This window comes from Sciurus carolinensis, chromosome 17, assembly GCF_902686445.1.
Source record: "Sciurus carolinensis chromosome 17, mSciCar1.2, whole genome shotgun sequence".
Lineage (NCBI taxonomy): Eukaryota > Metazoa > Chordata > Mammalia > Rodentia > Sciuridae > Sciurus > Sciurus carolinensis.
The window spans coordinates 51,190,318-51,217,221 of record NC_062229.1 but is presented as its reverse complement, the minus strand read 5'-3'; the positions used below and the strand labels follow the sequence as shown (position 1 = coordinate 51,217,221).

The 26,904-nt window shown below is 43.8% G+C and overlaps 1 protein-coding gene across 1 annotated transcript; it reads right to left on the bottom strand.

Moving 5' to 3' along the window:
• Positions 1-474: 474 nt before the first annotated feature.
• Positions 475-26,604, bottom strand: Dnase1l3 (deoxyribonuclease 1 like 3). The gene is made up of 8 exons (XM_047531495.1): positions 26,156-26,604; positions 19,450-19,538; positions 14,851-14,940; positions 14,167-14,279; positions 9,287-9,399; positions 5,777-5,934; positions 1,888-1,984; positions 475-1,584 (listed from the first exon to the last, which is right to left on the bottom strand). The coding sequence occupies exons 1-8, from the start codon at positions 26,294-26,296 to the stop codon at positions 1,468-1,470; spliced, it is 918 nt and encodes a 305-aa protein (XP_047387451.1). The 5' UTR covers positions 26,297-26,604; the 3' UTR covers positions 475-1,467.
• Positions 26,605-26,904: the final 300 nt, after the last annotated feature.

Below are 26,904 nucleotides of genomic sequence, written 5' to 3'. Positions count from 1 at the left end.
GAACTTTGGGACGCCTCGTGTTCTCCCTGATGTTCTGTCACACTGCAGGCTACGGAGTGAGGCCGCCACCTCACCGTGGACCGAAAGTCCTGAAACTGAGTCCAAATAAACCTTTACTTCTTTTCCTTTGATTTGACTCGACTTTCTGTCACAGCAAACACACAAGCGTATGGTCTCTCTTTCTTACGTCAGTTACACTGACCCTGACATAAGGGGGAAAAGCAAGGACCTGAACTCATAGGGCATGCCACACTTTATTTATTTTAATTACATATGGTGTTCATTTTTGCATCGTCTCCCTCTGGAGGAGCGCTAAGCTGGTCAGAGGAGCTGCTTGTGAGATGGGAAACGAGGGAATGGGGTTTCCGGTGGCATTTCTTTTTACTGCGGCTGCTTCTTTGGCACGGTGTGTGCACATTTAGCCAGCTCATGTACTACTTGAACAAAGATATACTATCAGGGAACACGAAGCAAAACATATAAAAATGGGCATCTTGGTAAAGGCAAAAGTGGTTCCATGTTGCTGTGCACATTTGCTGAAAAAATCAAGTCCCAGTCAGCCAACAGGGCCTCTGTCACAATAGGACCCCCAAGGAGCTCTAGTACTGCCTTGGTGACAAATCCAATGTGGTAAATGTTGCAATGAAGGCATAGGATGTGGGGTCTAGGGCCCTTAATCCAGTCTTTGGGACAGGGCAGGGCACACAGGATGGAGCCACGGCTTGGAGGGAGGGAGAGCATAGGATGGGCAGGGAAGGGCTGTCTTGCTGGAGCACACAGTGCAAGGTGATGTCAGATGCCAGCTAATAGAGACCTTCATGGTGTCCAAAGACTGAACTCATGCTGATGAGAGCCCCTGAAGGAGTATAGGCAGGGGATAAGAATGGGGATGAGCTGTGGTCTGAATGGTACATCAGAGGATGACATTGTTGCTTACTGCACTCGCTGACTTGAAGGAGGTCAGTTTGGAGGTAGGGAGAACAGGTGGGAGTGGCCTTATCCATCCCTGTAAGATGTGATGGTGACCTGACTTCAGACTGAAGATATGATTTTAAACCCAAGTAATGGGGTGCATTGCCAAAAACATGGGGTGCAGTTGGGGCCTTGGCATTTCTGCTCATTTCCTAGAAATGCGGACTGAAAGCTATCTGTCATTTCCCTGTAGCCTCCTGCAGAGCAGGGTTGAATACAGGACCAGTGACAAGGGGGCTCTAGCTCTGGGAGCTAAGGTCATTCTTTTGCATTACAAAGACCAAAGTTTCCTTTAGGACAGTTCATGGGAGGTATGAGCCAGAAGGGATGGCGGAAGATTCTCCTCTCAATTTGACTCAAGGCAGAATTAACTCAAGTGGAAAGTGAAAGCAGCTGGACCAGTCATATTTCTAGAGTGTGCAGAAAGTAGTTAATAACTGTTAGAAGCATTTAATTTAGAGGCAAGAAATGGTTAATAAAATGGTGCCTTTGTATTTAAGAGCGTTTGGTCTTTTTTCTTCTCTTTGGAGCAATAGATTTTTTGTTGTTCGTGAAGGCCCTTGAAGTCTGTAGTTTAAATTCAACTGGAAAGTGATCACTGACATCCAGGGCCTGAAAGAATAAAAGAGAGTTAGTCTGAGAATTAGAAGATAACTGGTATATGTTGTCATTTTGGTGATAAGCAAATTCAGGAACAGAGAGGGAAGATGAAATGCCTGAAGTCATTTCAGCAGAACTGTTGAGCATGATCCAGTGCCATTAGAAATTTTTACAGGTCTTCAAATCACAGAGTCATAGATATTGACACTCCCAGGTCCAGTGACCCGATGTGGTATCTTCAGTGGTCATTTCAAAGGATGACATCAGCACATCTTTCCAGGTCAGTAACACAGAAAGCCAAGATGGCAGTCTTACCTCCTCTTCGGACAATTCGTAGGCTTTCTGGAAGTCAAAGACACTATTCGATTTGGGAACCACAGAGTTGACTATCTCTTGCCCTCGAAGCACAATCCTAGAACAAGGGGAGGGAAGACAGTCATGTTAATCCACACTATTGATTTCTGAAATCAAACCAAGGTCTGTGTTTGACATCTGGAACTGTCTAAACAACCTGACCCTTTCAAGTGGTGCTTCAAGTCAATACGTGGTTTTAGTTTGTAACCCTAGAGGACAGTGCCTTCACCTACAAAATAGGTTCCGTGTCTGCTATGGCTCTGTGGGCACCAGGACAGTGTTCCCTGTGTGGGCAAGTTCCGTGGTGGTACAAGAGCATTTTTTTTCCCTCAGTACTGGAAATTAAACCAAGGGGCACTTTACCACCGAGCTACATCTCTAGTCCTTTTTAGTTTTTATTTTGAGACAGGGGCTGAGACAGACCTTGAACTTATAATTCTGCTACCTTGGCCTCCTGAGATGCTAAGATTACAGATGTGGACCACCGTGTCCAGTATGTTAAGAGCAGATTTTATTTAAGATCCATTGACACTATACCGTGCAGCAGTGGCTTGCATACTAAGAATATTGTTCCCCTTTCTGTCGTTTTTTACTTTTTCTGATTTGATTATGGAGAAATTCTCAGGTAGGTGCTGGTTTGTCTTAAAACCTCCCTAAGGCCCCATTTTGACAAAGAGAAGACAAATTGCCACCTGCAAGCATTCTGCAGGTAAAAGAATTAAGACAGAATTTAACACTGGGCAGTTTTCACTGGGCTTTTTTGGGGTGCATTATAGCTGTATGTACATAATGATAGGATTTGTTGTTACATATTTGTACATGAACACAATATAACGATATGATTTGGTCAATATTCAGCCATAAAGAAAAATGTAATCACGTCCTTTAAAAAATAATTTATTTCACTAATAAACTAATGGATTTTGGGACTGGGGTGGTGGCTCAGTGGTAGAGCACTTGTCTAGCATGTGTGAGGCACTGGGTTTGACTCCCAGCACCACATATAAATAAATGAATAAAATAAAGATCTATCAACATCTAAAAAAATAAATAAAAAGAAGAAACTAATGGATTTAAAGAAAAATATAAGGAAAAATCACAGTATAGGTGCTTTGTAGTGATGACACCAGTGGGAATGTGGTATTGAAATAAGTTTTGGAAGTAGAATCTAACATTATCCCAAGTGGGGTGAACCAGGTGGGACTCTATAAGATCCTGACTAAGGAAAGGAAGATGAGGCAAACTATTATTCCATGCTTCTCCATGCTTCTCCACCTAGGTTTTCCAATTTTTTTTTTGGTTCTGGGGATTGAACCCAGGGGCACTTGACCTCTGAGCCACATCCCAGCCCCATTTTGTATTTTATTTAGAGACAGGGTCTCACTGAGTTGCTTAGTGCCTTGCTTTTGCTGAGGCTGACTTTGAACCCGCAATCCTCCTGCCTCAGCCGCCTGAGCTGCTGGGATTACAGGCATGCACCACTGTGCCTGGCTTATTTTGAGACGGGTTCTGGCTAAGTTGTTTAGGGCTGACTTTGAACTTGTGATCCTTCTGCCTTAGCCTCCTGTATTGCTGGGATTATAGGCATGAGCTACCATGCCTGGTGAAAGCCTTTTTTTTTTTTTTTTTTTTTTAACTCAGCAGAGATCATAAGCAACATATTTAAGGTTCTTCTGTTTCTGATTTCTAGGGCTATGTACAGGTCTGCTTTTCATGTTGTTTTCCCAGCCTGGGCCAGGGCACAGATCGGATCTGAACATCTTTGCATGTCCACCAGTGTTTAACACATGGGAGGTATTCAATAAATATTTGAACATAAAGCAAAGGCTTGAATTGAGACCATCTTATCTAAATTCTTTTTGGCAGGAGTGGTGGGGGGTGTGCGGTACTGGGAATTAAACCCTAGGGGTCTCTACCACTGAGCTATGTGCCCAGCCCTTTTAAAACTTTTTAAAATTTGAAACAGGGTCTCACTAAACTGCTCAGGCTGGCCTTCAACTTGAGATCTTCTTGCCTCATCCTCCTAAATATCTGGGATGACAGGTGCCACTGCATCTGGCCTAAGTTCATTTTTTAAACATCATTTGTAAACCACAAAATGTATATTGTTATGGAAGCCAGAAAACTTAGAACATCAAAATAAAAAACTAATCCTGAAAAAATTATGTGTAATCCCACCATTGTTTGGCATACATGTGTATAAATTAGGGTCTTTTTAGGAAGCATCTCCCCCACCCCCTGCCTCCAGTACTGAGGACTGAACTACTCTACTACTACTGAATAGCACTCTACTACTGAGCTATATCCCTGGTCCTTTTTATTTTTTATTTAGAGACAGGATCTTACTAAGTTGCCCCAACTGGCCTCAAACTTGGGATTTTCCTGCTTTAGCCTCTTGAGTCACCAGGATTACAGGAGTGCTCCACCATATCCAGCTGAAACACCTTTTCTTAACCAGATTTACCATCCAACTTGATCTGCTATGGACACCTTTCCTTGTGATTAGTTATTCTTTGCATCATTATTTTTGATCAAGTGTTCTCATTGACAGAACACTAGGACTAGAAAGAGATGTGACTTGTCCAAGGTCCCACAAGTGGCATGTGTGATCTCCCCAGCTAGGCTGGAGGCCCTTTAAGAAGGGGAGAGGGAGGTCTGGATGCTCAGTCTAAACTTCCCACCCTGGGTTTCCACTTTTGAAAGTTGGAGCAATGAAATGTACAAAGGGAACCCTAACCTTGAAAGCCCCCAAGAGGAACAAGGGAGGCCAAAGGATGGAAATGAAAGCCAGACCTTGAGACTGAGAAGTGAGAACTTCAGGCTGTCTCCCACAGATGGCCATCTCGTGACACCTCATGCTCCCTTCAACAGCAGGCTGAGCTCTGGGAACTGTGGCCACCCGTTGGACCAGACTCTAGGGGTTTCCCTATCTGTGGTCTTTGATGTGGACAATCACTGATGTTTCATGCTTCAGGCACTCCCACTTCCCTCTACATTGAAGGAGCAAAAGTGAAAGTCCTTGAAACTTTCCCAGCCCGACTAGAAGTACAAAGGAATGCCATTACTTAAATGTATTCGCTTGCATTGAGGAATGCATAGCAGAAGCTTTAAAAATGCAAATCCTTTGCAGGAATTGCTCTCATTTTTATGGTTATACCCTGAGGAAATCAGAAATATCTGCACAAAATGAATATATAGGATGTTGATTTCAGCAATGTTTATAATAGTGAACTCTTGGTAATAATCTAATACTCTAATGATCAGTGAAGGAGACTGGGTCGCTAAGCTGCGATGTATCTTTGTGTTGGTATACGTAATAGCCAATGAATGGATTGAACACTTCCATACCCCAGGCATGCTTGCAGATTTATACATGTTAATTCATTTAATCCTTATCTTCATGGGTGATGCACTACTAATCCCCATTTTACAAGTGGAGAAATGAAGACACAGAGAGCCTGAGTCTTTTGGTCACAGATATATTAGATGGTAGAATCAGGATTTGAACCCAACCTGTCTGACGTCAAAGGCAGTGCTGTGGGGCTGGGGCGTATAGTGGTAAAGTGTTTGCCTTGTGTGCAGAGCCCTGGGTTCAATCCCCAGCACTTCCCACGCCACCTCCCCACCCCCTTGCCCCCCGCCAAAAACAATAAATAAATAAAAAACAGGCAGCGCTAATGCCCAGGGCAGAGTCATGCAGTTCATACACTGCCCGGGGTCTGTGGTTGAGGGTTCTGAAGTGGAGGTGACTTGGCTCTCCAAGCCTTGTGCTTCATCTACCTGGAGGGAGTTGGTCTTTCCAGCACACAGCAAGCACTATAGGGGCTAGCAGGCCTGCAGAGCCACCTACCTGTCATATGCGCAGTTGGTGCTCTTCTTAACTGTGGTGTCCTCTTGGTCCCCAATCAACCAGACGAAACTGGGATCAGTTCTTAAACGAATGTTTTTCCAGGCCTTCTTGGGGACGTAGCTGCAGCCAGCATTGAAGTCACCCATGAAAATGAAATTCTGAAAGGGCACATTTTGGAAGCATAACCTGGTAGTCACTGCTGCACAACACTTTTCCCAGAGATTATCAGCAATGATACCACCTCACATACCCAATCAACAAAGGGATCTGTTAGAACTGAATTGTGTTCCCATCCCAATTCGTATGTTGAGATCCTGACCCCCAGTATGTTATAATGTGACCATGATTGGAGATAGGGTGTTTAAACATGTAAATAACATCAAATGGGTTCAGATGGGTGGGCCCTAAGGTCATGGGAGAAGAGATGTCTCTGAAAAAGGATCCGAGGAGTTCTTGGAAGAGAGGGGGAACTCAACTCAGGACCTTGGTATGTGTGATGGAACAGAATTTCAGCATGAGCTAGACAAAGGCATAGACAGAGGTTTATTTAAGAAGGCAGGTACACATTCAAGGGAGAATGTGAGCTGTCTTGAGAGTGAGAAGCAGCCCTGACTTGGGCTAGTGGTTCAATATTTATAGAAGGGATGCATCAGGGGCTGGACGTGGATCCAGGGGGGAGCTGCACAATTTCACTCCAGTTTTCCCTCATTTTACAGGAGCTTGGACCAAGGTTTACAACTGTTTTCTGCATCTCAGTGACTTGACTCTGCATTTCAGTGGCTTCAGGGTGTTGCCTTTAAGATTCCATATTTCTCTCTCCTTATCCTAAATCCCTATCTCACTAATCTAATAGGATTGGCTGCCTTATAAGAAAGGGGAGTGGTGGGAATTAGCTCAGTGGTACAGCACATGCCAGCACCAGGCCAGGGTTCCCTATCTAGCATTGCAGGGAAAGAGCGAAAGGAGATTAGCATACGGATAGACACCCTGGGAAGACAGCGGAGACATGGGAAGAAGATGGCCATCTACCAACCAAGGGGAGAGGCCCTCAGGAAGAAGCAACCCTGCTTACACACCTTAATCTTGGACTTCGAGCCTCCAGAACTGTGGGGAAACAACTTTGTATTGTTTAATCCACCCAGTCTTTTTGTACTTTGCTATGACAGTCCTAAGCAGACTGCTAGTGGGCTTAAGTTTCTTTTTAAAAGAACAGGCTGCCATTTACAACTGAGTCTGAGGGGATTTTTTTTTTTAACCTTTATTTTATTTATTTATTTATTTTTTTTGTGGTGCTGAGCATTGAACTCAGTGCCTCACACATGCTAGGCAAGCACTCTAATAATGAGCCACAACCCCGACCCCATGAGTCTGAGTTTTGATGGCTATCTGGCAAGTGAGTACAAGGAGGGTGAATTTTTTGTTGTGGTTTACAGTGTTGGGGGATGGAACCCAGGGCCTTCTGCATGCTAGACAAGCAAGCACTCTACCACCGAGCTGCATCTGTAGCCCAAGTAGGGTGTTCTTAATGGGAAGGAGTCTGTTTGCTGTCACTTCTCCCTCCTGTTCTTAATCACCGTGTCTCTGTAGGTTCAGCTGCAGAAGTAGGTAGGAATAGAAGCATCTAGCTAAGATATTCCCGTGCATCTTTTGTCTGGCTCATGTTGGTGCAGGGCGTAAACATATGAATCAACCAACTTCTTTGTTTCCAAGTGGGAAAAATGTACTTGGATGGTGAACTGGCACTACTATCTCTTTCCTATTGTTTTTTGAGATTGGATACTTATTCCTGTGGAAATTCAGTCCTTTGAGGAAATGGGAGGAGTTTTAAGGGGAAGAGGTCACTGGGTGAGGGGTTCATCCCCACCCCAGGCCACCAACAGAAACTTTCTATGTTGGAAGTGTTTTTCCCTGCAGGGCTCTTGGAATAGAATTTTAACATTCCACAATGCAGAGGAAGTGTCAGATTTCCTTGTTTGTGCTATTGTTTGGAGTAGTTGCTGACTTCTGAGTTTTCTTCAGGGACATTTCATCTTGACCTCAGCAATCAGAGTTCTCCTGAGATTAATAGGCACAGTTGAGGACAGAGTGTCATCCCTAACCTGAGTGATCACCAGCTTCTACTAATGCAGGGGTGATTTGCTGAGCATTCAGTATATGGCAGGGCCAGCATTAAGTGTTTTATAAAGTTCAAATTGTGTCTTATAAAAACAAACACTAGGAGGTAGGAGGTGCCACTAAACCCAGCAGAAACAGGAGAGGGGAATTAAGTGACCTGCTCTAGGCTACACAACTGGACAGTTTAAGTGGTAAAGTCAAGAACTGAAATCCGATCTGTCTCACTAAAGCCACCTCATCATAAGTGTTTCCTCTCTTGTTCACCTCTGGGCACGGATACCTAGGGCTAATGCTCAGTAGATGATCAATATATTCTTGTTGAAGGAATGAATGATTTCATAATTTGGGGGATGAATAGATGAGTCTTTCCCTTGTCCTGCTATTTACAAATAAATAATGAAAATGCAGCCCTTGTCCGTTCCATGTTCCAGCTCTGACCAACTATGTTCATATTTCACTCATTTTGCACTTTGAGCACGGAACTGAGGAGGAGGAAGGAGGATCATAGGAGTCACATCTCGAAAGAAGAAAAGAGGAATATGGAAGAACAGCCTCTGGAGCACTTCCACATTTGCCAAGAGCTTTGACAGACCCTCATGGACACAGGTGGTCCTGTCCCTGACCTCCAGATGAGGGAATAATGGAGGCCTGGAGGCCTGGAGGCCTGGAGGCCTGGAGGGATGACAGACATAATTTGCTCCTCCATTTAATGAGCCCTTTTGAGAACCTGTCACTTGCAATGGAAACACCCCTGACTCCTCTGTGCCTCTCTTCTTATTTGCAAAGCGGGACTGATGACAGTAACTTCCTGGGATTTTTGGGAGGATTGAGTACACTGATTCTTTTGTTTTTGGGTACCAGGGGTTAAACCCAGGAGTGCTTAACCACTGAGTCACATCACCAGCCCTTTCTTATTTCATTTAGAGATAGAGTCTTGCTGAGTTGCTTAAGGCCTTGCTAAATTGCTGAGGCTGGCTTTGAACTTGCAATCCTCCTGCCTCAGCCTCTTCAGCCACTGGGATTACAAGTGTGCACCACTGCACCTGGTGAGCACACTTATTCTTGTGAAGCCTCAGCATGGTGCCTAGCACAAGTGAGTTACTCAGTAAAAACGTTGCATACATTATAAATGGTTCAGATCATGAATTTCCTAGTCCCACACGGATGGTGCCCAGGCAGATTTAGCAAGAAGGATGTTTAGGGGCTGGGGTTGTGACTCAGTGGTACTCAGTACTTGCCTAGCATGTATGAAGCACTGGGTTTGATCCTTAGCACCACATAAAATAAATAAATAAAAGGTATTGTGTCCATCTACAACTAATAAAAAAAGAATATATATATATATATATATATATATATATATTTATGAATGATGTGACAAACAGAGGTCCTCACCTCTGCTTTCCAGCGCCATTTCACATCCTTGTAGACATCAGCCAACTCATCGATCTCTTTAACGGATGTCTCCGGGGTGGTGTGCAGGGGAACAATCACGAAGTCCTTGACAGCTGGGAAAACAGGAAACAGAGGAGGTCACACACTTTCCTTGCCAAACACACTTCGACACTACTTGTGGAAATAGGTGTTTTCTTCTAGAAGGCATGGGCTGTATCTTGTGGGTCCCCAGATCCCAGAGGGTCTAGCCAGTGGCTGAGATTTTAATGATGTTGGGTCATTGGGCTGCTTGTTTTTAGCACATGAAAGACTTTTTTTCTGCTGGGTGCAGTGGTACAGGCCTGTAATCTCAGTGATTCCAGAGGCTGAGACAAGAGGGTCACAAATTCAAGGACAGCCTTCGTGAGACTTTTCAAGTCTCTGTCTCAAAAATAAAAATTAAAAAAGGAGCTGCAATGCGGCTCACTGGTAGAGCACCCTTGTGTTCAGTCCTTAGCACCGCCACCACCACCATCACCACAACAAAGCTCTTTTCTCCCACTTGCCCTTCAATGCCAAGAGAAAAGAGAAAGCTGATAGACAGTGTTCCTTGCTGGCATTATGGATATTCTCTCTCTCCCTTTTTCTTGCAAATCTGTATTTTTCTACTGGTTTATTTTTTAATTGATAAATAAAAATCGTACTTATTTAAGGTTGTATTTTCTTTTTCTTCATTTTTTCTTAAACTGGAGATTGAATCCGGGGGCACCCTAACACTGAGCTAGGTCTCCAGCTCCTTATTTATTTTGAAACAGAGTCTCGCTAAGTTGCTCAGGCTGGTCTTGAACTTGAAATTTGTTGTAGGGTAGATGCTTGCCGTAAGGCATGAGGCATTTGGGCATGAGGCAGTCCCAAAGGCCTTTCTTCACTTTGATTCCTGCAATCGTGCCAGAAAGATTTCAGATGTGTCGCTTAGAATAGCAGGCATGAGTTTATTAGAGGGGATAGGAGAAGGGAAAGGGGGACACTTTCAAGGGAGAGAGTGGGTGCTCTCAGAATGGAGAAGGACCTCCTGCCTTTCCTGTCCTCCAGATTTAGTGGGGTGCCCATGGAAGTTTCCAGAGAGTCCTGCCCAGGTCTACCTCTTTACTTTATTTATTTATTTATTTATTTATTTATTTATTTTTGTAGTTATAGGTGAACAGAATGCCTTTATTTATTTATTTTTATGTGGTGCTAAAGATTGAACCCAGTGCCTCACCACATCCTAGGCATGCGCTCTGCCACTGAACTACAGCCCCAGCCTCAACCTCTTCACTTTTGACTGACAGCAGGATGATATCAGACTTTCAAGTCCCTACTACACATGAAAACCCTAGGTCACTTTTTTTTCAAGTCCCTACTACACATGAAAACCCTAGGTCACCAGTTCTAATTGGAACCAGTTCTTACACATTTTTATGGGTAAGGGGAATTATCCTTATTCTCCCTGAGTTCTAGGTCTGGTCTGTGTAAGGGTCACAAAAATCCCCCCTGTAGGGTAACTTGTGTTCTTCTTATTGGTATTTCAGGCCTGCATTCCTCCTGCAGATAACAGATTATTTGCTAAGGAATGTAATATATCCTGTTGACTTAAGCCTGGCAGAGTTGCAGGGAAATTGCCTTTAAAAAAAAAAAAAAAAAAAAGGAAAAGAAAGAAAGTAGTTGGGCATAATGGCACATGCTTGTAATCCCAGTGGCTCAGGAGGCTGAGGCAGGAGGATCCCACTTTCAACGCCAACCTCGGCAGCTTAGGGACCCTAAGGAACTTTAGCAAGACACTATCTCAAACTAAAAAATACAAAGGACTGGGGATGTGACTCAGTGGTAAAGTGCCCCTCGGTTCAATCCCTGGTACAAAAGAAAAAAAAAAGAAAGGAAAGAAAAAGAAAAAGAAAGAAAGAAAGAAAGGAAAAAACACGTGGGGGTCAGCACAGTGGATCTAGCTTATAGAATTATTCTCTTAACCTTATATTCTCACTGCCCACCTCTATGCCCTATCAGAATTCTCCTGCCTCAGCCTCCTGAGTTGCTTGTGTTAAAGGCATGCACCACCACCACACTAGGCTATATTTTATATTTTTAAAAATATATTAAGTTTTTGGTTTCTATATTAAGGGAATTTTTTTCTAATTAAACATTTTTTTTTTAAATTGAGACCAGTTTATACTCCTTTTATAATCAAGAAAAAAAGTCCAAAAAAAGTTATTAAAAAATAAGAGAGCCTTGGTGGGTTGGGGAGATAGCTCAGTAGGTAGAGTGCTTGCCTTGTAAGCACAAGGCCCTGAGTTCAATCTCCAGCACCACAAAAAAAAATTAAAAAAAAAAAAAATAAGATAGCCTCTTGTAGAGTATCTGAAAACCTTCCCCCACCACTGGGGACTGTGGTATGACCATGAGGGTGAACATCAGAACCTCGCTTGCCTGCCTGCCTGCCAATACCACTTGTCTTTCTGAGCACCTCCTCCTGGGACCCTCCTCCTGTGACTGCATCCCCAATCCTGCCTTAAGGGTCTGTGGGTGAACTTACCACGACTCACTGGGGGAGCCAGCTCTCAGACCAGCAAGGGACTCCAGGGGGCAGACTCATGCCCCAGCCACCCTTGCTGTGCACCTCCTTGGCTTCCGCTTCATTTCCTAACCTCTCTGATCTCCCTAAACACTCCACCCCCATTTCTGAACTTCTGTTCTCTCTGTGCCTTCCACCTGGAATGTCCTTTCTCCAGCCTTCTGTGTGACTGGCTTTCTCAAGTCAGAGCCCCATGTCTTCTCCAAGGAGCCATCCCTAGTCACCCCATCTAAGGTAGGATCCCCATTCCACTATCAAGGCACCCTAATGATTTTTTCCTTCATCTTTGAACTCATTTTCTTTGTTTCTGTGTTTGGTCCAACCTGAGTGCCATGGGGGCAGACCTGTCTGTTATTTAATCCTCTTTGCTCTATTACCTAGCACAGTGCCCAGCACACTGAAGGTGATCCAAAATATTTGTTGACTGGATACAGATGAATGAATGGATGGGTGGATGGCTAGATGGATGAATGAAATAACTAACTCTTTCCATCTTTAATCCCAGGCCAAGGGAACATAGATTTCCTGGTACAAGAGCAAAAACTCCACAGAGGGAGTGCTGTCTCAGAAGAGAGGAGAGGGGTAGGGAAGGGGCCAGGGTGGAGGCTCAGGGAAAACTGGTTTGCTTAGCAGTGCACAAAGGTTCAGGACTCTCTTTGAGAAGAAATAATTATTTGGAGGTGGGAAGGCTTTCCCTCGTCATCCTAATGCAAATTGTGTGCATGACTAAAGAGAATTACTGTACTTGCTCGCTGAAGGGCATTTCCCACTCTCAATATCCTTTTCCTTCTCCCCCATTTTTGTTTTCTGAAAATGCTCCTCCCTGAACTAATTAATTAAGTTTTAATCATAAATAAAACTTCATGATTCAGGATGTTTATATTGGTGTTATTACCATTTATTTGATGGTATAGATGATCCAGGTGTACATGTAGATATAACTCTACATGTATTTGTTTGTTGTTGGGGATTGAATATAGGGCTTGAGCATTCTAAGTATGCATGCTCATACCTCTAGCCCAGCATATATTTATTTGGTCATGATCTGTATCCCCTACTAAAATAAAACTTCATGAGGGCAGGGGCCTTGTCTGTCTTGTTTGGTGCCCTCAACACAGCCTGGCACTTAATAGGTACTGAAAATATATCTTATTCTGTGTGACTGCAATCTTCAAGCCAAACTAGTTATTATCTCTCCACAGAGTACTGCATGGTGGTTAAGAGCATGGGTTCCTGAAACGGTGGCTTGGGTTACAATCCTGGCTCATCCACTTCAATATCTGGGTGACCTAAACAAGTGACGTTTTTCAACCTCAGCTTCTTAAATGTAGAGGGAACGATCCTAGTCCCTACCGTATAGTGTGTTGCACCGGTTAAAGGAAGCCAGCACTCAGTCAGGGATCAATAGCATCGTTGTCAGAGCTTAGGGTACATATGATTTGGATTTCCTCCCCTGGCTACTAGATTGCTTCTTAGTGACTGCAAGGAGAGTGAAACTCTCAGTCAGGGTTCACCTTTGGTGGTTATCACTGGGACTTTTTGAATTTTTTGTACTGGGATTGAACCCAGGGGTACTCTACCACGGAGCTACATCCCCATTCCTTTTTATTTTTCATTTTGAGACAGGGTCTTGCTAAGTTGCTGAGACTGGCCTCGAACTTCCCTTCCAATCCTCCTGCCTCAGCCTCCCAAGTCACCAGGATTACAGGTGTGTACCACCAATATCCAGCCTACATGGGCTTTTTTTTTTTTTTCTTCAGTGCCAGGGATTGAACTCAGGGGGCCTTAACCACTGAACCACATCCCCATGCCTTTTTTTTTTTTTTACTTTAAAACAAGTCTCATTAAATTATTTAGGGCCTTGCTAAGTTGCTAAGGCTGCCTTTGAACTTGCGATCTTTCTGCCTCAGCCTCGCAAGTTGCTGAGATTACCATTCCCGGCTCACTGGGGTTTTTTAAAATGAAGGGATAGTTGTATTTGAGAGGGAATTGCAGCAAATAATTTCCTTGAGCCTAAATGCTCCAAGAAAAGTGGAATAGTCGTCACTGATCCTGGGAGATGAGATCCAGGTTGGGTGGTCTTGCATTTTAGCATTTTGAGAAGCAAACCTGGGACCATCAAAGTACCTTCAAGGGATTAGAAGCAGCAGTACATCCTCATCTCCAGCCTAGTGCCTGCCTCCCCAAAGATGCTGCACAGGCCCTGGGAACATTGTCTACGAGTGTTCTGTTCTGCTACCCTCTCAGGGGCCACTCAGTAGGTTCATGGATAAGAGGTCCTTGGGGGTCTTACCGGTGTGGGGCGACTGGAACCAAACCACAAACGGCTCCCTTGAAAACACGTCTGTGTCCCCATCCTGATAGTCATGGTAGAGATAGTTCTCCTTCACAGACACCAGCTTTTCCCTAGAAGAGAAAAAAGAAAGTGCTCTCCACCAAGTCTGTTGTTTGTCTACGTCTTTGAAGAGATAGAGATTCAGGTCCCCTTAGCCTTCAGAGCAGGCTCCAACATTGGCAGCATCTTTTGCCCAAGAACAAGGCTGAGTCAACTCTTCTCATTGCCAGAGCCCTGGGGAGTTGAAGATCTGGGCTGTGCTAGTTATCTAGGACTCCCACAAGGGAGTGTTCTGACAGACATGACTGAAGAGAAGACTACGAACGAGACTATGAAGTTCAGGAGTCAGTCATGCTGGACAACTCAGGTTTCCAGGCCTGGACCAAAACTTGACCATGAAGAATAAAGAACTGACCCAGGCAACCATGAAGCCAACCACAAATTAGGTGTTAGAAAGCTGCTCATGTTTTCCAGTTTGAAGATTTAATATTTTGTATCAGTCCCAATTTTGACAGCAGTTGTTTTTATTGTATTGAGAACTGGTTAAAAATCAAAATCTGGTTTTAAAGAAATAATATTTGATTGAATTTGTGTTCACAATTTTAAGTAGACCCTGTTCCAGACAGCGTAGATTATACTTACTTGTAGAAAAAGGCATACTGTTCTTTATATGTGTTTCTTCCAAGACGAGAGCTAATCACATAGCTGTATGTTATGCCTCTCCTCGAATTTCTAGAAAACATGAAGATTTCACACTGCATGTTAAAGAATGAACATCCCCACCCCATCCCACCTCCCAAAAGAATGAACATTTCCTGCTGCATACATCCTCCTCGTTCCATCCAATCTGCCTCCATATTCCCAATGGCATTGCGTGGAAGAACTACTGAGGATTATAGCTTTTCAGTCTGATAAGAAGGGTCACCATGGCTGGGGTTGTGGCTCAGTGGTAGAGCACTCCCCTAGCTCAATGAGGCACTGGGTTGGATTCTCAGCACCACATTTAAAAAAAAAAGGTATTCTATCCACCTACAACTAAATATATATATGTATATATATATGAAGGGCCACCATTGATTGGAACTCTGATTTGTCATACCTTTACAGCCTTTTTAAAATTAACATTTATTTATTTGTTGTACTAGGAATCAAATCCAGGGCCTTGAGCATGATAGGCAAACACTTTACTACTGAGCCAAGCTACATTCCAACCCAGCCCTTTTTTCTTTCTTTTTTTTTTTTTTTAAATATTTTTTAGATGTTGATAGACCTTTATTTTACTTATTTATTTATATGTGATGCTGAGAATTGAACCCAGTTCCTCACAAATGCTAGGCAAGCACTCTACCATGAACCCTTATTTTTTATCCTAAGAAAGTGGGTACTGTTGTTAATTCCCCCTTTTATAGCTTATAAGTACAAAACTGGGATTTGGGGTTTTTTAAAAAATATTTTTACTAGTTGTTGATGAACCTTTATTTGTTTGTATGTGGTGCTGAGACTTGAACCCAGTGCCTCACACATGCTAGGCAAGTGCTCTACCACTGAGCCACAATCCCAGCCCCCAAAACTGGGATGTGAACACAGATCTGACTCATTCCAAAACCCATGTGCCTGCACATGTGGGAACTTTGAGACCATAGATAATTCAGGCTGGCACAGAAAACCTGCTGGGGCTGCTGCACCTCCTTCCTGATGGAGTCGACCTTATCAGGTGGCCTTGTCCGTGACCAATCAATCATTCATCATATGAGAGAAAATTCTCTCCTCTGAAACGCAGGTATTTTCTACCAAGTACTGGGACTGTGATTTCAAGTCACTCTTGTTCATGTCTTGGGGATGGGGATATAGTCATGACAGCCTGTGAGCCCCACCCCTCGCCTACACAGGGGAAATCACTCTTGTGCCTTTGCCAAACCATCTGGTAACTCCACTTTGGGCAGAGCCTGACGCAGTTTCACTCCATCTATCCATGAAAAGATCTAGGACCTGTCTACAACTGTGGCAGAGCCTCAGTGTCAGAGTAGGTATTTAGGGCCAGCTTAGACTCTGCAGAAATTCCTGGGGCTTCAAAGACACGTTCAAAGCCAGACTCCACAATGGGGCCCCAGGAGCAAGGATGCTAGATTCTGCTGGACTTTCAATTCAGAACACTGGCTCAGTCCTGAATCTAGCCTGCCAAGGCCTGAGTTGCAGATTGTATGAATGACTCAGCTGTGAGGTGACTAAGGCCCCTCTTGCCTGTGGAGGACAAAAAGATAGGCTTGGGGACTGATGAGTACAGTGACAGAGTATGCTCTTAACATGCAGGAGGCCCTGGGCTCCATCTCCAGTGGGGGGTGGGGGGTTGAGAGAGGAAAAAAAAAAAAAAAAGAGGAAGAGGGGAGTGGGGAGGGGCAGTCGGAGTCCATGGCACCGCCAAGGCAGGTTAGAGAGCCATGGTGGTAGAAAGACTTGCTCTAGGTTGACTGTGGGGAGATGCTCTGAGCCCACATGTCCCCCATACTCCTGAAAACTGACCAGGGCCACTCCAAGGAAGACTGAGGGGGCTAAGAACAGAGCACTGACTTTGAGTCAGACATGACCCAGGTTAAATATAGGCTCAGCCATTTACTGTCTGGGTGACCTTGGGCAGGTCCTTCCTCTCTGTGCCTCAGTTCCCTTAGCTATAAGGAAAGCAGTGATAGTTACCCACCCCACGGGCTTCTCTGGGGAGTAAGTGAAATAGCACACATAAACAGATTAGCAGCAGCCTGGCCAGGAGTTAGGGTATCAGTGATAGCTGTTGCCTGTGGCCCTTTGGACCATCACCTGCCATTGTAACTCCTTTTCATTTAGTAATCATAGACATCACTGGTACTTACTGATCATACCTGCATGGAAGGCACTGTTCACCCACCTTATATTCCGGAATTAATTATCATCCTTAGGTAACTTTTACATTATCCCCATTTTGCATATGGGGAAAATGAGGCACAAAGAAGTAACTTGCCCAAGTTTGTGGCATAGCCAAGATCAAAACCCAGGTAGTCTGAGCCAAGAATGGGCTCCTAACCACTCTGCAGTACCTCTGTCTTTTTCTTTCAAAGATCAGATCCAGAAACAGAAGACCTGTGGAGGCTAAAAACAGTAAGCTGAGCTGCAACCCTTTATTTTCAGATAAGAAGCAAAGGCTTGGGCTGGGGTTGTGGCTCAGTGGTAGAGTGCTCACCTAGCATGTGGGAGGCCCTGGGTTTGATCCCCAGCACCACATAAAAATAAAATAAAGGTATTGTGTCCACCTAAAATTAAAACAACAACAACAAAAAGAAGGTCCAGAGAAGGGTGTGGCAAGCCAAGAGGCCCTCTGGATGCAGATGAACGTTCCCAGCTTTCTCTTACCAGGTCTATGAGTCCAAACTGACCTATCCTTGCTAAAGAACTAATTATCAAAGTCTAATAATGGCCAGATGTCCAGATGTTTCTGTTTGTTAAATCTACGTGATAGATACACAGTTTTTTATTAGAATGTTCTCTGTGCTTTTATATATGAGATATTTCATAAGAAGGGGGAGTGTAACATTATTACTAGAAAATACAGTAAACATAGAAAAATTACTCTTAAATTCCTTGTTAATTTGTACCCTGAGATGGTCACTGCCAATATTTGGTGCATATCATTTGAATCTTAACTTTTTTAAAAACAGTTGAGAGACGCTTGGCCTGGTGTTGCATGCCTGTAATCCCAGCAATTCAGAAAGCCGAGGCAGGATGATCCCAAGTTCTAGGCCAGCCCCAGCAACCTAGCAAGGTTGAACTTGAGATGGAATAAACCTTTCGTCCTTATAAATTGTTTATCTCAGGTATTTGGTACAGTGATTGCAAGCTAACTAACACAGTGAGTTGAGTCTGCAGATCATTCAGAAAGAATATAAACCATAAATATCAACTAATGTCGTGAGGATACTACTTTTTTGTTGCTATTAATTTTTTCAAAATATTTTTTAGTTGTAGATGGATACGATAACTTTATTTATTTACTTTTTTATGTGGTGCTGAGAATTGAACCCAGTGCCTCTCACGTGCCAGGCAAGTGTTCTACCACTGAGCCACAACCCCAGCCCCTGTTGCTATTATTTTTAAATTATAAAGATCAACTTGAGGGACTGGGGTTGTGGCTCAGTGGTAGAGCGCTTGCCTGGCATGTGTGAGGCACTGGGTTCAATTCTCAGCACTGCATATAAATAAATAAAATAAAGATCCATTGACAACTAAAAAATATATTGAAAAAATCAACTTGGACTGATTATAAAATATTCAGATTATACAGAAGTATGATAAAGTAACTGTCCCCCATTCCTTCCCTGACTCACTCCATAATGGCTTTTCAGTCACACCTTCCAGGAGTTATTAACAGTCTGGAGCCAACCCTTCCAGCCTCTTCTGTGCTCTCCCAAACACAAATTTGCCCTTATTCACGTAAAATGTAACATGAGGTATAAATGGGCTGCTCTACTTATAGTTCTAAACTTTGTATTTTCAATATATTTCAGCTGTCATTTCATGCTAGAATATTACTTATTTTGTAAGCAGGATTTTTTAATTTTAGTACTGGGGATTGAACCAGGGGCACTCTACTATTGAGCTCCATTCCCAGCTCTTTTTATTTAATTTTGAGCCAGTCTCACTACTGCCCAGGCTGGCCCTGAACTTGTGATCCTCTTGCCTTAGCCTCTTGTGTAGCTGGGATTTCAGGTATGTGTATTCATGTCTGGCTTGTAGTATGTGGTTTTTTTTTTTTTTTTTTTTTTAACAACTGTATGATATTGGGCTGGGAATGTAGCTCAGTTGGTAGAGTGCTTGCCTCGCAGCACAAGGCCCTGGGTTCAATCTCTAGCACCACAAACAACAACAACAAAAACTGCATGATATTGCAGCCTGAAAATACTTCATAATTGTATTGATCATTCTTCTGTTGTTAACATTCAGTCTTTGTAACAGAACTTAGCTCAGACTCTTGTTTTCGTTTCTGTCTGTCTTAACTCCTCACTTGTTCCCCCTATTTTCTTTGTCCTATTAAAACAGGTAACAGTTCTAGGACCATGGCTGAGAGAGCAGGAAGTCTGAGCAGCATGGGCCATTTGACTTTGTGGTCAGAGTAAGCACTGGCTCTCACACCAGTTTCAGTTCCCTGGTGCTTTTTAGGTACTCTTGCCCTTGACCTTGAGCTTCAGAACATCCGTCCCTTCCCCTCGTCTTTACCCATTCAGCTTCTGCATCAGCATGGGACAGATCATGTTGTTGCTGTCCTTGATTTCCATCAAGAGTATAATGTCACAGCGTTTGATGACCTGCAGAGAGAGAATTCCCAGAGGTTTGAGACCATTTATTGCAAATTATAAAACCTTTCATTGGACACTGATTGTGTTTTGAGTAGTGCATTGAATGCTTGTTAAAATAATTTCTTCCCTGAGCTAAATGAAGGACTCCTTGAATTCGGTGCTTTTATTAAGTTCACTTTGTTGTTTTTGAGATAGGGCCTCCCTATGATGCGCAGGTTGGACTCAAACTCCTGGGCTCAATCGATCTTCCTATCTCAGCCTCCCAAGTAGCTGGAACATAGGCACACAAATTGTGCCCAGCGGGTTTTTTGTTATTTTTTATCTTTATTATTTGTATGTCCATTTTAAAGATAATGAGACCGAGACCCAGGGAAAGTGAGATTAATTATCCAGCCACCCAGTTAGAAAATGGCCAAGGCAGAATTTGAACCTAAGGAGCAATCCAGAGTCCATAATCATGACTCCCTGCACATCTTACCTCTTGGCTTTGCTTGAATAATTCAAATAATAATGGTAACAAATAACTTACGAAGCACTTAGTAATTAAAAATGCAAAGCTGGATACTATAGAAATTAAGAAGTATAATTATAAGGGGTATATTTATCATGAACCTACTTAGCCTCAGAACAACCTATGAGACAACTGGTTCTTATTCTATTGAATGTAGGTAGAAAATAAGCTCAATGTGGTTGAGTGATTACCTTAAGTCACACAGCCAGGATAGGTGGGAGAGTAAGAATTTGACCTCATATGTGACTTGCAAGTCCACCATGCTAACCTGTTAAAATACAGGCCCTGCTGTCAGAGCCTTATAGTACAGTGAAAAGGACAAATGCAAACAACTAGCCACAATGTGAGGCAAATAGAATCTGTGCTATGGGAGGTATATGGGAATAATGACTTGCTTCTGCTCAGAGAATCAGGGAAGGCTCCTAGGAGGAGGTGGCATTTGAAAAGTCCCCAATGGTGAGAAGGAATTCACTGGAAAATTAATATAAGAGAGATCCTTCAGGGTGAGCAATAGCTTGAGTCCAAGGTGCAGATCAAGCTTTTATCCCTTGGTGACCTCACAGGCCTTTCTGTGTGCAGGATCCTGGTGACTCAGTGCCAAGGGATTTGATGGCCAAGGATAAAGCTCCACCAAAGTAATTTTGTCCTCTTACATGGCCATCAAAGAACATGAAACTGGAGCATTATGTCATGGGCCCTCCATTTCCACAGCATATGCTTCAGTTCTGTCTTCAGAGGGTAAAGCATGGAGAGACACCAACACCCAAGTGTCCAGACTGCCCCTGTGACCAGGGACTCAGCCTTTAGAAGCTGCCCTGGGCTAAGAACCATTCATGTATTGACCGAGGAGGAAGACTCTGTCCCAAGTCTGGATCCTTCCATCAGCAAGGCTTGAAATCCATGGTATTAGCTGCACAGGGCTTACCAGGGGCTGGGTGCCACTGGTCAAGCTATCCTACTGGTTTAGCCCCTGGCAACTGCCACAACTTTTTGGAAGAAACCTTAAAATGTATACTCTCTTTGATTCAGTTTTCCCACTTTGAAAAATGTCTTCCATTATAAGGAAATATCCACTACTTCTCTACATCTCAATTTCCTCATCTATAAATTGGGATGAAAATAGTTCATTCTTCACAGGGTTGCTGGAGGGTTAAGTACTTAGAAATCTGAACAGCACCAGCCATGTTGGAGGCACAGAGTGGATTATTATGATTATTTGTTGAGATTAAAGAGGAAAATGCATTGCAAAAAAAAAGAACTGGAAACAACCTAAGTATTCCTAAATAAGAAAGTGTTCATAGGGCATTACAAACACCAGCTTGAGCATTATGTAACATTAAAAGTCATGTTTTGGGACTGCGGATATAGCTTTGTGGTAGAGCACTTGTACCTAAGGCATGTGCAAGACCCCGAGTTCAATCACCGGTACTATAAAAAGGACATTTAGGGCTGGGGTTTGTTTGTTTTGGCTTTGAGGGGATTTTTGTTGGTTTTTAAGCTGGGAATTGAAACTCAAAATCATGTTTTAGAAGAATAGTACCATCACAGGGAGAAATTTTGGGAGAGGAGATGGTGGCCAGAATTTATTAGGACATGACAGGTGCATTTCTAACTTATTAGGCGTAAATTAAATGAGTTGTCTTATATAATGAACAAAATGCCATGAATGGCACACAGTGAAAGCTTCATAAAAGTTAGCTCTTATTACTGACTCACTAAATTTTCATGGTTACCCTTTGATGTGGTCTTGTTACTTACTATCCCTACTATGTAGTTGGTTACTCTGAAACTCAGTGAACTTTTGTGATCTGAACACCAAGGGAATATAGGATAATGGGCCATCTGCCCTTGAGCCCCTTCTTGACCACTACACTCAGTAGCCAAGGAGATCAGCATGTACTTGTGATAGCTCTTCCTCAAAGAGCAAGGTCCTATTGGGCACAGTGTCTCACGCCTATAATCCCAGCGGCTCAGAAGGCTGAGGCAAGAAGATAACAGGTTCAAGGCCAGCCTCTGCAACTTAGTGAGGGCCTAAGCAGTTTAGACTCTCTCAAAATAAAAGATAAAAAGGGCTGGGAATGTAGCTTCATGGTAAAGCACCTCTGAGTTCAATCTCTAGATCCCCAGTACCCCCAAAAAGTTCTTTTTTGTGTGACCCATTGAAATTGGTACAAAGCAAACATAGGACATGGGTTCAGACACCCTTTGCTGAGAGAGCTCAGCCTTCAGATTTCCTGTTTATAAGCCATGTGTTGCTTAATAAGCACTTCTGAGCCCCGCATCTCCAGCTGTTACTGATTTCCACTTCCCTTGGCTGGTCTCCTTGGCATCTCTGGAAATATTTCCTATAGACAAGAATCTACACTGTAATGAGCAGGGGCTCAAGAGCCCATTTTCAGAATTCTTCTGAAGGATGTAATTTTGGTCAGTCGGCCTTCAGCCATTCGTGTATGTATCCTCCCACTCCCACCCATCTCTCCATCCATTGGTTCATCCATCCAGCAAAATTTTATCATGGGTCTGCTGTGTGCCAGAGCACATGCTAGCCCTTAATTTATTCACAACTTTATCCCCAGCTCCTGCCGCAGCATCTGGCATGAGTGAAAGAAAGGAAGGAGAGAGGGAGGACCCACTCTGGAAGCAGTTAGGGCAATTCATGAAGCACACATATCTTTCATTTTTAAATCTTCCTTGTAGCATTGAAAAAATGGAAATTACTTCCCTATTTAATTTTTAAAAAATATTTTTTAGATGTTGATAGACCTTTATTTTTATTCATTTATTTTTATGAGGTGCTGAGAATCGAACCCAGTGCCTCACACATGCTAGGCAAGCACTCTACCACTGAGCCACAACCCCAGCCCCCCTATTTAATTTTTCTAAAAATAATTTTTGTTGGGCTGCAGATATAACTGAGTGATAGAACACATGCTTGGCACACGTGAGGCCCTGGGTTCACTCCCCAGTACCACAAAAAAAAATCGTGTTGTAATTTTCTAATAGTAAAAATAATGGTGCTTATTATAGAAAGTCTAGAAAATCCAGAAGACAGAGAAGATTATAAAAGTCACAAATGACCTGTCACCCCACCACTCAGACTTTCCTCATGATTTCTATGCTTATTCACAAATTTACCATCATAATGATTAGCTCATTGGTTCTAACTATAGGCTTTGAATTAAATGACCTTGGGGTTCATATCTTGACTCTATCACTCACCAGTTGTGTGACCTTGAGAAGTTCACCTAACCTCCCTGAACCCCTAGATTCCTTATCTATGAACTGGGAAAAATAATACCCTTCCCATGGAAATTAAAAGAATCCCCAAAGGATATGATGGATATAAAATTCTATCTGGTTCCTGGTACAGAGAAAGTGCTCAGTAAACAGAGGTGACATTTATTATATAATTTTAGTCTTGCCTCGCTAGCCTGACATTACATTGTAAGCATTTCTCCCCTATTATTGAATATTTAGTTTTCAAATACAATCTTGACACATGTTTTCCTTGCTTCAGTTTCAGACCAGAGGACTGGGAAAAAATTTCATCTCCTTGTGAGAAAACTCCAAGGATGAGGGCCCCAGAGCCATGTCTTGAAACTCTGAGATTTCCCTGGCTAAAGCCAAATTCCTGACTGTTTACAGGAAAGAATGAGAATTCAAAGGGCTATGTGTGGCTAGTATTGATGGAATTTGGCAGGGGTGTCATGATTGGGCCTGAGAAAAGGAGAAAGGACTGTCTGGAGGACTCTAGAAATATCATGGATGGTGTGAGGCTCATGAAACTGTATTTCACATCTCTAACCAGGGAGCAGCACAGCATGGTGGGGAAGACCCTGTATTCTAGTCCTCACCTTGCACATGTGTGCTTCACAACCCTGGGCAACTTACTTTGCCTCTCTGGGCTCCTGCTGCCTTGCCTATAAAATGAACATGACAACTAGAGTAATTGTGAGGCTGAACTTGGATACTACCTAGCAAGGGCCCAGCACATAGTATGCACTCAGAAACCATAATTATGTGCTGTGAGCCCTGGGAAGAAGACAACGCCTTCCGTGTCCACTGTCACACCCCCAGTGCCTCGGGGTATCTGCCGCATCATCTGCCTTCAGTGAGTATCTGTTGGATGAACAAGCTGTGCACTGTAGGGACACAAACTGAAGAACACAGGCAGAAGCCGGTTCACCTGGGCAGGGCTTGGAATCTGGAAAACTGCCCATGGTCGGGGAGGGCAAACCCAGATGGAGAAGGCGGCCTACCTCGTTCTCTAACTTCCAGTGAAGGTGAGGATGACAATGTGTTTATGGGGAGTTATCTCCAAAGGGACAAGTTCATACAAGGAGTAGAAAAGGCATCCCAGCTTACATTGATGAGTTATGTGGCTGCATTTGACACAGGTGTTCCCCCCACACATACACAGCAACGGGCTACGGAAACCTGGACAGTCACTTCACCACCCTGAGCTTCAGTTTTTTTCAGTTAAAGTGGGGAAAAGGCCACCTGTGTCATAATATTAAATAAGAATATAGGTCCTGGCCGATAATAGGTGCCCAGTTGACAGATCCTGGAGGCAACACTGTTGTGAATACCTGGCATTTGGGTTTAATTTTAACTGCTCTGCTAAGTGGCTCTGGTAGTGCTTTAGAACAGCCTCTGTCTACAGGATGGTGCTGCAGTGCCTAGGAGGGTAAGGCAGCCTTGACAAAGACTTTATATATTTATTATTTTTTGTGATGCTGGGGATTGAACCCAGGATCTTGTGCATGCCAAGCAGGCACTCTACCAACTGAGCTACATCCCCAGCCCAACAAAGACTTTAGACACACTTGGTGATACAGTAGCCCAAGGGAGATGCTTCATGTGGAAATGGAATCACTATAGAAGAAAAATAAAAAAGCCTGCAAGATTGTGGTGACATTTCCAGGGTGGAATAAGTGAGCTTGGTTCCCATGCTCTGTGTGGCCTTGTGTGAAGGAGTGAGGAAATAGTTTCCTTCCATGTCAGAGTTTCCCGTTGAGCCTCATGTCCTGGCTCCCACAGGCTTGGCACAGCTGTCCTGGTTAAACAATAACATCTAGAGGTCCCTGGGTGCCATCCGAGAGGCAGGGATGACCAGGGCTGAAGACCATCGAGGGAACAAGAGTATGTCAGCACCCTCTCTGCCTGACAACACAAACACCCGCCTGTGGCAGGCTCTGCTGGGGGTCTCACCCCCTGAGCTCTCAACCAGCTGGTGCTGGTGCTGTTCCATTTTATGGAACAGGCCTGGAAGCTGAGGGAGGTGAAGGGACTCCAGAGCTCTTAGAGCTGACAGGTGGGATCTGAATCTAGGGCTCTTTGCACTCCCACCACACCATGGGGCCTCTGGGTTTTTTAAGGTAATAACCACCACACCAGAGCCCTAGGAAGAGTTTTAGTCCCCCCCAGCCCCGCACCAAAAAAAAAAAAAATTGACTTGTCAGACAAAGAGTAAACTGTCTCCAGAGAAATGTGTTTTTTGACATCTGCAAATATTGGCCATGTTACCAACGACAGCATAGTCTAAGTGCAGAGGAAGAGAAGAATTAGGAGTTGGGAAGAATAGAGGAAGCATGCTTCATCGATGGTCTGGAAGACCAGGCTGGGCTGGCATCCCAGTTCCCTCCCACTCACCAGCTGTTTGTGCTACTTCACCTTTCTTTGTTCATCATCTCTGCATGGGGACTAATGATCCTTGCTTATGAGATGATGAAATGAAATCTTGTATTTACAGTGCCTGACATAATCATTCAATAACTGGTTCCAAATAATCCTCGTCAGTCAGTCCTTTTCTGGAATTTACTACAACCCAGATACCTGTATTAAGAGGCTTACGTTTACCTGCTCAGGTAGCCCTCCCACTCCTGTGGGAGCAGTTATCAGCCCTGTTTTGAGATTTGAAGACGATGGCAGGAGGCACTGAGAGCTGAAGTTGTTATTGTGACTATTGCTGTTCTTGTCAATACCAGTTCCAAGCCACCTGCTACCTTTGCCCTGAAGGCAAAGTTTAAACTCCTCCCGAGTCTCCTAAAATCTGAAGACAGAGGAGAGGGCATGAGTCTTGTCCAGGATCCCACTGATAGGAATGGGGGCTCACCTTTACAATGACATCCATGGCATTTTGGTTTTCCTTCTTGCTTTCCCCAAAGGACCGCACGTTGAAGGAGCAGAGCCTCAGGGCCAGCGCACTGTGGAAGGTGAGGAGGAGAAGCAGCAGGCTGGACAGACTCAGGGACATCCTGGCACTACTCAGGCTCCAGGCTGGGTGAGAAGACAGCAGTGCTGGGAGTGCCGGCTTCTGCCACCTCCCAGCACACTCGACTTATAAAGCCTGTGGATAACAGGAATGACTGGATTCCTCTTCGCTACTTTCACTTCTCTGAGGAACTGAAGATCATGTGTTTCAGTCCCCCCCAAAATGAAGATACTAGGCTAGCTTTTTAGGAGCCCCTGTTATTGTCACCTTGGTGAGGAAACTGGCATGCCATCTTCCACAAAGTCACTCCTATCCAGTCCAGGAGCCAGCTCTGACCTCTGGTCGTCTCTGCTGTGGTTGCATGCTATGAACCTTTTCCTGACAATTCATCAACTTCAAAGCGGTCTACCCAGAGGCACGGGGGAGGGGGGCAGTGGAGCCTTCTTCTGGGGACAATGAGGCAGCAGGCAGTGGGAAATCCTGCCGGGTTTTGTATAAATCATTGGGATTTGGTGGGCAGCTGTCTCTGGACACACCTGGGCAGTGATTCTCTAACCACCCTGATGGGCATAAATTAAGGTCAAGTTGTTTGAATGACAATTTTTGAGGCAGTTTCACTGTACACAACACATAGTGTGTTGCCAGGGATG